The sequence below is a fragment of the Leucoraja erinacea genome, chromosome 18, assembly GCF_028641065.1.
Source record: "Leucoraja erinacea ecotype New England chromosome 18, Leri_hhj_1, whole genome shotgun sequence".
NCBI lineage: Eukaryota > Metazoa > Chordata > Chondrichthyes > Rajiformes > Rajidae > Leucoraja > Leucoraja erinaceus.
This window is the reverse complement of record NC_073394.1, coordinates 10,996,140-11,009,174: the sequence shown is the minus strand read 5'-3', so window position 1 is coordinate 11,009,174 and position 13,035 is coordinate 10,996,140. Positions and strand designations below refer to the sequence as shown.

Sequence of the window (13,035 nt, the reverse complement as noted above, 5' to 3'; positions counted from 1 at the left end):
AAGTAATTATATAAACTCTGGAAAAAAATATCCAAAAACAGGAATGAGTGAGCTTAAAATGACAGCGCAGAAACAGGCCCTTTGGCCCAACTCTTCTCTGCCAGCCAAGATGCCTCCTCGGAGCCAGTCCAACTTGACCCGAATCCCTCTAAATGCTCCGGTTTCCTCCCACATCCCAAAGTTTTGTTGGTAGATTAATTTCCCCGATAAATTTCCCCAACTGCATAACTGGAGAAACAGGGGCGAGTTAATATGAGCATGAAAAATAATATTTCACTGGGAATTAAATTAAGGAATGGGACTAAAGGGCTTGCTGCTAGAGCTAACAAAGGCTTGATGGGCCGCATGGCCTCCTTCTCTGCTTAAGGAAGATATAGAATGTGAAAACATAATGGGCAAAAAATGCTGGAGAAACTCAGCAGGTGAGGCAGCATCTATGGAGGGAAGGAATAGGCGACATTTCGGGTCAAGACCCTTCTTCAGACATTCCTTATTCCTTCTCTCCATAGATTTTGCCTCACTTGTTGAGTTTCTCCAGCATTTTTGTCTGCCTTCGATTTTTCCAGCATCTGCAGTTCTTTCTTAAACACATAATGGGCAGAAGTAGGTTTGAAGCAGAATTGTACAAATTAGATTGGAGATTGTTCCTATCATTAGTTTAGTTTAGTTTAGACATACAGCGTGAAAACAGGACCTTCAGCCCACCGAGTCTGCACCGAACAGCGACCCCTGCACATCAACACTGTCCTATGCACTGGGGACAATTTACATTTATACCAAGCCAATCAGTCCACAAACCTGTACATGTTTGGAGTGCGGGAGGAAACCGAAGATCTCGAAGAAAACCCACGCAGGTCATGGTGAGAATGTACAAACTTTATGCAGACAGCACCCGCCGTCAGGATTGAACCCGGGTCTCTGGCGCTATAAGGCAGCAACTCTGCCGCTGCGCCACCATGCCGCTCTCTGGTATCTTGAACTATCTCGGATAGTTACTTTGGAGAGCTCATCTTGGATGCAGATGCAAGGAGAATTTGCTTTCTAAATATAGTTTGCGTCAATATTGAATGCGGCAGTCAGATCCTTAAACATGGCCACTGTCATCATAACTCTTCTTCAAAGTACTCTTCTTTTCAAGAGTGTTTAATTGTTATATACCAGCAACGGAACAATGTCATTCTTATTTGATACAACTAAGCGAGCCCCTGAATGCAATAACACAAAATAAATATATAATGATCAATCATTAAAAAAATTAATAATTGTTCATTTGGTAACCATGATGGTGTAAAACAGAAGTCTATAGTTCAATCAAAGTTGACTCGTATTCACTCAGATGGATATATGGAATAAGCAGCCAGAGAAGGTAGTTGAGGCAGGTTAAAAGACACAGACAGGTGCATGGTGACTTTTACTTAAGTTTGGATATACGACATAGAAACAGGCTGAAGAAGGGTGTCGACCTGAAACATCGCCCATTCCTTCTCTCCAGAGATGCTGCCTCACCTGCTGAGATACTCCAGCATTTTGTGTCTACCTTCGATTTAAACCTGAATCTGCAGTTCTTTCTTACACATAGAAACAGGCCCTTTGGCCAACCGAGCCCACAGCAACTATCGGTCGTTCACACTAGTTTAGCCTTTACTTTAGACCTTAGAGTTTAGAGATATAACACGGAAGCAGGCCCTTTGGCCAACCGAGTCTGCGCCGACCAGCTATTCTGCACACTGGGGACTGTACACCCGCTATTCTGCACACTGGGGACAATTTACAATTTTACCCAAGCCAATTAACCTACAAAACCTGTATGTCTTTTGAGTGTGGGGTTAAATGGTTGATACAGTGTGTATGAGGCAGTGTTTCCTAGAGATCTCTCACTCATCTGAAGACCTGGAACACCACTAGGGTTATTTCCACTTGTCAGAATAACCTTCTATTCCAGTGGTCTCTATTTGTTTGACCCTGAGAGATTCAGTTTCAGGTCAAGAAAAACCATCAAAGGAAATTGTAGCAAGAATAAGTCGCATTTATGCCACTTCACATTGTTAAATTGTTGATTGTTTAAAAAAAGTAGGTATGTTGCAAAACGTACCTGAAGGTCGCTGAAAATCTGTCCCAGCCCGTGTGCGCTATTTTGGCGCCGTTTAGAGGGGGGCGGGTTTAAAACGCGATTTTCCCTAGGCTGTTCAAATCGAGGTTTTTCAGCCTAGTTCATTATTAACGAAAAATCGCTGGAAGATTCCGTCTCTTGAGCTATTATTAGTTTTAAGTGCTTTATTTAATTGTTATAGTAGGTTAAAAATTAACCTCTAAACCCGCGACCGCCGACAACGGGCCAGATCTCATACAGGGGAAAACGGAAGGTTAGGCTGTTTATTTTTACGTTAAAAAGCGCTTCTTAAGATCCCTTTATACAAAGTTTAATGTTGCGAGTAGCTAATTTGGGGCCTATTAAATCCCGCAGTATTTTTCTGGGCATTTGAGGGCACAAATCTACCACAATGTGAATGTTCTAAACCAGCGCGTTCACAGGATCCCACTGGAAAGCTGATTTAAATGGACATTAATTTACAGCAATTGAACACTAAATTCCTTCCATTTGGCCTATGAATTAATATAAATGAGATTTAAAAATCATGTTTTATTGTGAATTATTTGTGAATATTATTTGGACACTTAGGCTATTTAAAAATGTTAATCATTTATTAAGAAATGGATAGATGTTTAGATCTAGTAATTGAAGTTTGGAATTAGCTACAATTGGGTAACTAACTAATTATATGCTTTAATTTCAGGTCATCCAAGTAAGATTATTTTATATTTGTTTCAGAATGCTTCAATCTATGATAACTGAAAATTTCATTCAGTTCTCTTAATTTTTAAGAAAGTTATGGGCTTTTGACTGTCCACGATCACAGCTTTTTTGTTATGTCCATAGAAAATCAATAGGGAACAAGATGCTAATTTCCGAGTATGAAAATGGCCATAACCTTTTAAATACTTGAGATATGAAAGTGAATTAGGTGTCAAATTAAACTTATTTTTATGCTTTATTTGATGGGATAAATTGCAGACTTGATTTTTTAAATCTCAAATTTTGTAACATTGCTAAAAAAAGGATGAAAATAAAAAAACCCAGTGAGAATAGTGTGTAACAGGCCTGGATAGAGGGAATGTGGAGAGGATGTTTCCACTAGGGGGAGAGTCTAGGATCAGAGGACATAGCCTCAGAATAAAAGGACGTACCTGAGTTGGATGATCAACCATGATCATATTGAATGGCGGTGCAGGCTCGAAGGGCCGAATGGCCTACTCCTGCACCTATTTTCTATGTTTTTATGTTTATAGAGGAGGTGAGGAGGGATTTCTTTAGTCAGATAACTGTGAACCTGTGAAATTCATTGCCACTGGCGGTTATGGAGGCCACGTCAAATGATATTATTAAGGTTGTTCTTGACTAGTAAGGGTGTCAAGGGTTATGGGGAGATGGCAGGAGAATGGGGTTGAGAAGAAAAGATAGATTAGCCATGTTTGAATGGTGGAGTAGACTCGATGGGTCAAATGGCCTAATTCTGCTCCAATGATTTATGAACTTTTGCAAGGGCAGTATGAGATTAAGAAGGAGGTGTTGCGGCTCTTGAAGAGCATTAAAGTGGATAAATCACCGGGATCTGATGGGATGGGATCTATCCATGGTTATTGAGAGAGGCAAGAGAGGGGGTTGCAGATCTTCTCTGGCTACTGGCGAGACCCCAGAGGACTGGAGCGCAGCTAATATCGTTCCTTTATTTCAGAAGTGAAGTAGAGAAAAGCCAGGGAAAATGTAGGCTGGCGACCATCACGTCAGTGGTAGGAAAGCTATTGGTGAGGATTCTTCGGGACAGGATTTACCCCCTCTGGAAGAGGATGGGTTAAACTGGGACAGTCCGCTGGCTTTGTACGCGGCAGGTCGTGTCTGACTAACTTGATGGAATCTTTTGAGGAGGTGGCGAAGTAGATCCATCCAGCCCGGGTGAAACTCATCCTCCACGGGATTACAAGAACACGGGAAGACTCTTGATCTGGTTTTACTTGGAGGAATCTACGCAACAGACCCTTCAAGCCAAAATATCCTGCCTGTGTACTGTTGCCCAGAACCAAGTTAGTCCAGATGGTGTTGGATCAAGGCTTATATCCAAAGCCAAAATTCCTCCCTATAAATTCGAAGCCACACGACACAAAGGCCAAGATTCCATTGGGCTTTTCAATTGGGACCAGTCCACTAACTTGGAAATTTGCATGCATGGTCACCCATTACTTTCCTGCAAAGAAAATATGATGTTCTTCCTTCACTGCACATAACCTCACGTTTTGCCCGTCCAACTGTTGCTACTTTGCTCACTGGCCTTAAATGTGGGAGGACTTCTTGCTTATCTCAGAACATAGAACAGTACCAGCACAGGACGCGGCCCTTCGGCCCACAATGCTGTGCTGTACATGAAGCCAAGTTAAACTAATTTAGAGAGAAATTAGAGATACAGCACGGAAACTGGCCCACTGAGTCCACGCGATCGGCGATCACCTCGTACACACGCACTATCCAACGCGCTAGGGAAAATGTACGATTTTCCGAAGCCAATTAACCTATAAACCTGCACACGTTTGGAGTGTGGGAGGATACCGGAGCATTTGGATAAAAATCCATGCAGGTCATAGGGAGAACGTGCAAACTCCACACAGACAGCACCAGTGGTCAGGATCAGGATCGAACCCGGGTCTCTGGCGCTGTGAAGCAGCAACTCCCCCACTGTGCCACTCAGCCACCTTTTAATACCCTTTAATCCAGTCAGCATTCGAATAGAAATGTGTAAGAAAGAACTGCAGATGCTGGTTTAGACACAAAATGCTGGAGTAACTCACTGGAGTGAGGTAGCATCTCTGGAGAGAAGGAATGGATGGAGTTTCAGGTCGAGACTCTTCTTCAGTTCATTGGCTATATTTAAGAGTGAGTTAGATGTGGCCCTAGTGGCTAAAGGGATCAGGGGGTATGGAGAGAAGGCAGGTACAGGAGACTGAGTTGGATGATCAGCCATGATCATATTGAATGGCGGTGCAGGCTCGAAGGGCCGAATGGCCTACTCCTGCACCTATTTTCTATGTTTCAGACTGAAGAAGGGTCTTGACCCGAAACGTCACCCATTCCTTCTCTCCAGAGATGCTACCTCACCCACTCCAGCATTTTGTGTCTATCCAGCACCCTGGTAGGCCTCTAATGCACCCTCTCCACAGCAAGTGAACGACGGGGAAACCAAGCAAACGCTTACCAGGTAGGTGACTCCACTGTCGGTGCCTGCGTCCCAGGGGATTAGGTCTTGGATCAGCTTCTGCACCCAGCCGCAATCCTTGGTGCAGAGGTCCTCGGCCGGGAGGCCCACGTTCCAGTCTGGGCTGGGACCCATCATGGTCAGGAAGGACATGAGGTGTCTGGTGCGGTCGACGGAGAACTCTGCCGATGGAGCTGCCCGCCTGGGTGGAACACAAAGCAGGGTTATGGAGAAGGGGACGTGCCCACTGCAATATTCACCTACCTTTAGAGAGGACATGAGGAGGGGCTTCTTTCGTCAGAGGGCGGTGAGTTGGTGCCCACGAGTGGAAAGATTCCAGCCACACTCACTTCTCATGGCCACCATCGAAGCCTGAAGTGCCACGCCTCCATGGCACGGAAAACCAGCTGTTCCTGAACCTGGAGGTGTGGGACTTCTGGCTTCGATGAGAAGTGAGTGTGGCTCGAATGCTTCCACTTGTGGGAGAGCTTAGAACCAGAGGACATAGCCTCAGAATGAAAGGATGTACCTTTAGAAAGGAGATGAGGAGGAATTTCTTTCGTCAGAAGGTGGTGAGTCTATGACATGCACTGCCACTGATGGCTGTGGAAGCCAAGTCAATGGATATTTTTAAGGCGGAGATTGAGATTCTTGATTAGAGCGGATGTCAGGGGTTATGGGGTGAAGGCAGGAGAATGGGGTTGAGAGGGAACGATAGATCAGCCATGATTGAATGGCGGAGTAGACTTGATGGGCCGAATGGCCTAATTCCGCTCCTAGAATTTATGGACTTATGGACAACACATATGTGAGCTGTGTGGCTCCTCACTTTATTTTCTCAATCATTAGAACACATAACATTGAACAATACAGAATAGGAACAACTCATTCGGCCCACAACGTCTGTGCCAACCGCAAGGTCAAGATCAACTCATCCACCTGCACGTATTCAATGTCCCTCCATTCCCTGCATATCTTCAGAGGGTGGCGGGTGCCCAAAATGCACTGCCATGGGTGGTGGTGGTGGTGGCAGATAGGATAGTGGCATTTAAGATGCTTTCAGACAGGCACATGGATATGCAGGAAATAGAATTATATGGATCATGTGCAGTCAAAGGAGATTAGTTTAACTCAGCATTACGTCACGGGCGGTCACGGTGGCGCAGCGGTAGAGTTGCTGCCTCACAGCGAATGCTGCGCTGGAGACCCGGGTTCGATCCCGACTATGGGTGCTCTCTGTGCAGAGTTTGTATGTTCTCCTCGTGACCTGCGTGGGTTTCCCCCCCGAGTCTTCAGTTTCCTCCAACACTCCAAAGACGTACAGGTTTGTTGGTTAATTGCCTTGGTAAGTGTGAAAATTGTTCCCAGTGGGTGTAGGATAGTGTTAGTGTGCGGGGATCGCTAGTCGGCGCAGGCCCGGTGGGCCGAAGGGCCTGTTTCCACGGAGTATCTCAAAACTAAATTAAACTAAACTAGCATGGAATGATGGGGCTGAAGGGCCTGTTCCTGTGCTGTACTTTGTTATGTTCTCTGGTCTCAATTATATTTTCCCTCTCGATCATCATACCTTCTGAAGCCCTCTATTGATCTTGGCCTTGGCCATATATATATATTTACACACACGCACACACGCACACGCACACGGCCATATATATATATTTACATATAGAACAATTTATTGATTGGTTGATTGATTGATTGACCGATCAATTGAAAGATGCATTAGGGAAACAGGCATTTCAGCCCACTAAGACCATGTCAACCTGTTCATACTTGTTCTATGTTATCCCACTTTCCCCATCCATTCCCTTGGGGGCAATTATCACAGTGGCCAATTAACCTTCAAACCCGCACGTCTCTGGGATGTGGGAGGGAACCGGAGCACCCAGAGGAAACTCACGTGGTCACAGGGAGAACGTACACTACACACAGACAGCACCCGTGTTCAGGATCGAACACAGGATCCCTGGCACTATGAAGCCACAGCCCTTCCAGCTGTGCCACGGTGCCATTCTTAACAGTTGTAGAGTTTCAATGAGATCACCTCTCGTGCTTTTAAACCTCAGTAACTATCTCACGCAATATCCCCCTGTGGGACCCACCGCTAATTGCTTTTATCCACTTGCATCCTCCGAATAATACTTCAAGCGCAAATTCTAATAAGGCTTTAGCAGCCGAATCCAGTCTTTGAGGATATCCTCAGCTGACATGAGATTCATCAATTTTAATCATTTCAATCATGCATTAATATTTTATATCCTTCATTTTTGCTTTGGTGTCTCTGATGATTGTCTGTGTAATCTCTGGGTCATTCGTAGGATTATATGGCTTGTGGTTGCGATACATAACCTATTCCAGCAGTATTATCGTAATCGTAATTTTTTTTCTCTTCGCAGAGAGCGGCACGGCGGCGCAGCGGTAGAGTTGCTGCCTTGCAGCGCTGACAGCGCCAGAGACCCCGGTTCCATCCTGGCTACGGGTGCTGTCTGTACGGAGTTTGGACGTTCTCCCCGTGACCTGCGTGGGTTTTCTCCAAGAACTTTGGTTTCCTCCCACACTCCAAAGACGTACAGGTTTGTAGGTTAATTGGCCTGGTATATATGTAAAAATTGTCCCCAGTGTAGGATAGTGTTAATGTGCGGGGATCGCAGGTCGGTGGAGACTCAGTGGCCAAAGGGCTTGTTTCCACGTTGTATCTCTGAACTAAAGTAAAATACAAATCTGATCTTTTACACTTTAATTGCCAATTGTCCATTGTCCTTTGAATGCGATCATCCGACACTCTTGAGACATTGGCGGTGTAGATTTTCTGGATTATTGGATGTAATTCTTTATTCATACACCAATCCATCTTTTAATTCACATTTTTTTAAAGATGTTACTCCACATTATAATAAATTTTTTCAATGAACCCAGTGAGTTTCAGGGGAGTAAAGGAAATGGGGCCCCAGTGTGTTAGTAGAGACACAGTATGGAAACAGGCCCTTCAGCCCAACAAGTCCATGCCGACCATCGATCACCCGTTCACATTAGTTCTATGTTATCCCATTTCCACATTCATTGCCGACACACAATGGAGCAACTTACAGAAGCCAATGACCCCACAAACACGCACGTCTTTGGGATGTGGGAGGAAACCCGCGTGGGCACGTGGAGAATGTGCAAACTTTACAGAGAAAGCACTCAAAGTCAGGATCGAACCCGGGTCTCCGGCATTGTGAGGCAGCAGCTCTGCCCACTGCGGCATTGTGGTACCACAAGTGTGTTAGACGTTCTTGTACATTCATTGGCTGCAAATCATGATAAAACAGACAAGCAGCATGCCCTACGGCAGGCCTGTATCCCCCACTGCGGACGGAGGAGCTGCCCGCAGGCCCAGCTCACCCACAGGGGTCTCCCAACTTGGCCCCGAGCCGCTGTGTGTAACTGCCTAGAACGAGTTGGGCCGTCGGAGGGTGAGGTGGACATTCGAGAGCGAGGGGACCATCGGAGAGCGAGGATGGCCATCAGAGAGCAAGGAGAACAAAACCTGCTGCCACGGGCGACGGCACGCAGTAGATAAAACTTTTTGGTGAACCTTTGTAATTTTGTCAGCGCCAAAACACGATGACACTTGTGCACTGCCTGGGTGAGGTCTGCTGTAGGATTTTACCGGGTTGTAGGCAAAACAAAGCGTTTCACTGTACCTAGGTACATGTGACAATAGAGTATCATTGAATCATTGAATGTCTACGCTTGTCATGGAGCAGTCTGTGATATTCTGAAAGCTATTTAAATATAAATGTAACTTTGGTCTCTTTTAGAGTCATAGTGTGAAACAGTGTGGAAACAGGCCCTTTGGCCCAACTCGCCCACACTGGCCAACAATGTCCCAGCAACCCTAGTGCCACTTGCCTGCGCTTGGTCCACAACCCTCCAAACCTGCCCTATCAATGTACCTGTCCAAATGTTTCTTAAACGATGGGGTAGTACCAGCTTCAATTACTTCCTCTGGCAGCTTGTTCCATACACCCACCACCCACCTGTGTGAAAAAAGCTACCCCTCGGATTCCTATTAAATCTTTTCCCCTTCACCATGAATCTATGTCCTCTGGTCCTCGATTCCCCAACTCTGGGTAAAAGACTCTGTGCATCTACCCGATCTATTCCTCTCATGATTTTGGATATAAGATCTCCCCATCATCCTCCTACGCTCCATGGAATAGAGACCCAGCCTACTCAACCTTTCCCTATATAGCTCACACCCTCTAGTCCTGGCAACATCCTCGAAAATCGTTTCTGAACCCTTTCAAGCTTTGATTGTTTTTTGTTTATCCGTTCAACAACAGGTAGTTTTCCCCTGCTGGTGGAGAAAATCAGAGCTGGATTTGACAACTGGGTCCTATGTTGCTCAGTAGGGCCAACACAAACCCCAATTCACCTCCAGCACCCGAGGAGTTAACTTTAGATTTAAATACAGCCAGAATACACTGATGGAGTGCTAATTCTGTTAGCTAAAGTCAATCCCATGAATATCTAAGCAGCAGCATTATTAAAACTATTTTTACCCCGCATGGATTTTCTGCAAAATAGACTAGATAATGAGTTGGAGACTGCTGAATGGATTCTAACCTTTTAGGCTGTTGGATTATCACCACTCCTGACTTAAAGAGTCCAATACAGTTCTCGCCTGGGAAGGCATTCAAGGGAGTGTCATTAATGGAATGACTTTGCAAAGGCAAATCTGATTAATTTCACAATCCACTATGAACTCAACAGAAATATACATTCAAAGAGTTTGAAATACAAAAGGCAGCAACTGGAATTGAATTTATGCATTCAAAAGCACTTCATTAATGCAAATTACCAATCTCTGTCAATAACCTGTTTCTTCACAACTTTCTTTCACTCTTTGCGCTTAAAGGTCTCTGTTCAGTTTAGTTTGGAGATACAGCACAGAAACAGGCCCTTCGAAGGGCCACCGAATCTGCATCGACCAGCGATCCCCGCACATTCACACTACCCTGACCACAGAAGGGACAATTGTACATTTATACCAAGCCAATTAAGCTACAAACCTGCCTCAGCAGCAAGGAGGCGGAGAGGAGAGCTCTTCAGCGCGTCGTCCACAGAGCGCAGAAGATTATTGGGACACAGCTACCAGCGTTGGAGGGCATCTACCACACACGGTGCCTCAGGAAGGCCGTCAGCATCCACAAAAACTCCTCACACCCTTGTAATGGGCTTCGAACTCCTACCTTCTGGCAGACGTTACAAGGCCTTCTACGCCCGAACCTCCAGACTCAGGAACAGCTTCCCCAGAGGTATAGCTGCTCTGAACCGGCCCTGCTGAGTGCCCCCCACCCCCATGAACTGTCTCCCTTGGATGGTCACGGCGCACATCGACCCGGCACAGACACATTTGACCGTTTTACTGTTTTACTGTTCATGTTTCTCGGGGTATCTAAATCTAAATATTATTAGTTGTTTAAGTAATGACATCGGATAGAAGCTGCATGCTCGTGGGATGGCCCTTAAGGCAGCATCTCTGGGGAAAGGGAATAGGTGACGTTTTGGGTCGAGGCCCTTCCTCTGACCCATTATTTTTACTGAATTGTGTAGACAAAAAATGAATTTCACTAGGCGGCACGGTGGCACAGTGGTAGAGTTGTTGCATTACAACGCTAGAGCCCTGAATCCCGGGTTCGTTCGTGACTACAGGTGCTGTCTGTACGGAGTTTGTACGTTCTCCCCGTGGCCTGTGTGGTTTTTTTTCCAAGATCTTTGGTTTCCTCCCACTCTCCAAAGCCTTAAAGGTTTTTGTAGGTTAATTGGCTTGGTATAAAATTTTTATTTTATTTTATTTAAAAATATATATTTTTTATCAGAAGCGTAAACACATAATAGCAACATGGTTTGTTTATCAATTACATTCATACTAAACTTCTGTTCTTTTTGGTATAAAATGTAAGATTATTCCCCGTGTGTGCAGACGGTGTTAATGTGCGGAGATCGCTGGTTGGTGTGTGGGCTTGGTGGGCCTGTTTCTGTGCTGTATCTCTAAACTAAACTAAACTAAACTAAACTAAACTAAACTAAACTAAACTAAACTAAACTCTGCGGCTAGGTATATGAGACAATAAAGTACCATTGAACCAATGGAAACTCCCAAGCTCAGCCTCTCCAGAGCAAAGCACTGATAAACCTGTCGGAGATTTTCCCTGGTTACTTGTTGCCAATATCTAACATAAGATTTTTAAGGATTTCGTACTTACACATTCAAGGGTTGCCAGGCCGGCCATTGTGCTTTCGCCTTGATGACGGTCAGAACATTGTCACCCTGAAAAAGCAAAGGGGAAAGAGTCAATGTTTGCCTCGTGACAAAGGTTGGAACAAACATGTGAGAGAGATTGAGGAGGAGCTCAAATAGATTTGACTTCCTGAGTGATTCTTTGTCCCAACATGTCTCCACTATCCTGGAGCCACTGTTTACAGTACAAAACATAGAAAACATAGAAATTAGGTGCAGGAGTAGGCCATTCGGCCCTTCGAGCCTGCACCGCCATTCAATATGATCATGGCTGATCATCCAACTCAGTATCCCGTACCTGCCTTCTCTCCATAACCCCTGATCCCCTTAGCCACAAGGGCCACATCTAACTCCCTCTTAAATATAGCCAATGAACTGGCCTCAACTACCCTCTGTGGCAGAGAGTTCCAGAGATTCACCACTCTCTGTGTGAAAAAAGTTCTTCTCATCTCGGTTTTAAAGGATTTCCCCTTTATCCTTTAGCTGTGACCCCTTGTCCTGGACTTCCCTAACATCGGGAACAATCTTCCTGCATCTAGCCTGTCCAACCCCCTTAAGAATTTTGTAAGTTTCTATAAGATCCCCTCTCAATCTTCTAAATTCTAGAGAGTATAAACCAAGTCTATCCAGTCTTTCTTCATAAGACAGTCCTGACATCCCAGGAATCAGTCTGGTGAACCGTCTCTGCACTCCCTCTATGGCAATAATGTCCTTCCTCAGATTTGGAGACCAAAACTGTACGCAATACTCCAGGTGTGGTCTAACCAAGACCCTGTACAACTGCAGTAGAACCTCTCTGCTCCTATACTCAAATCCTTTTGCAATGAAAGCTAACATACCATTCGCTTTCTTTACTGCCTGCTGCACCTGCATGCCTACCTTCAATGACTGGTGTACCATGACACCCAGGTCTCGCTGCATCTCCCCCTTTCCCAATCGGCCACCATTTAGATAATAGTCTGCTTTCCTGTTTTTGCCAAGAGGTCCATTGCAAGAGGTCCATTGCTCTACTAATCGCCTACACATAATTGTTCTCATCACCACTCTCCACCACTGACTCTGTCTACACCACTCTGCCTCGGGGAAGCACCCAACATCTTCAAGGACCTTTCACATCTCTGTCATTCCCACCTCTCCCCTCTCCCGTTAAGCGGACAATGCAAAAGCTTAAAAGCGCATGCCGCCAGGTTCAGGAATAGCTACTCCCCCAATGTTATCAGGTAAGTGAACAGTCCACACATAAGCAAGTCTTCCAACATATTTCATTGAGGACCGTTCTTTTTTTCTGCATCAAAAATAATGTATTTAATTACGATCATGATACAAATCAAAACCATGGTGACACACCCTCCCCCGTAATACAAAATCACCAAATTATCTCAACACTACATTTTCAAACACCTATGTTACAATCCTTACAAATATACGAAATAACTACTATAC

General features: G+C 45.0%; 1 protein-coding gene across 1 annotated transcript in view; it reads right to left on the bottom strand.

The window, feature by feature from the left end:
- Positions 1-13,035, bottom strand: part of LOC129705634 (spondin-1-like) — a 197,681-nt gene that overhangs the window by 22,133 nt on the left and 162,513 nt on the right. The window contains exons 7-8 of the mRNA XM_055649286.1: positions 11,558-11,622; positions 5,304-5,505 (exon numbers count right to left, since the gene is read on the bottom strand). Of these exons, the coding sequence (XP_055505261.1) occupies positions 5,304-5,505; positions 11,558-11,622 (267 nt within the window). The remainder of the gene's footprint in view (positions 1-5,303; positions 5,506-11,557; positions 11,623-13,035) is intronic.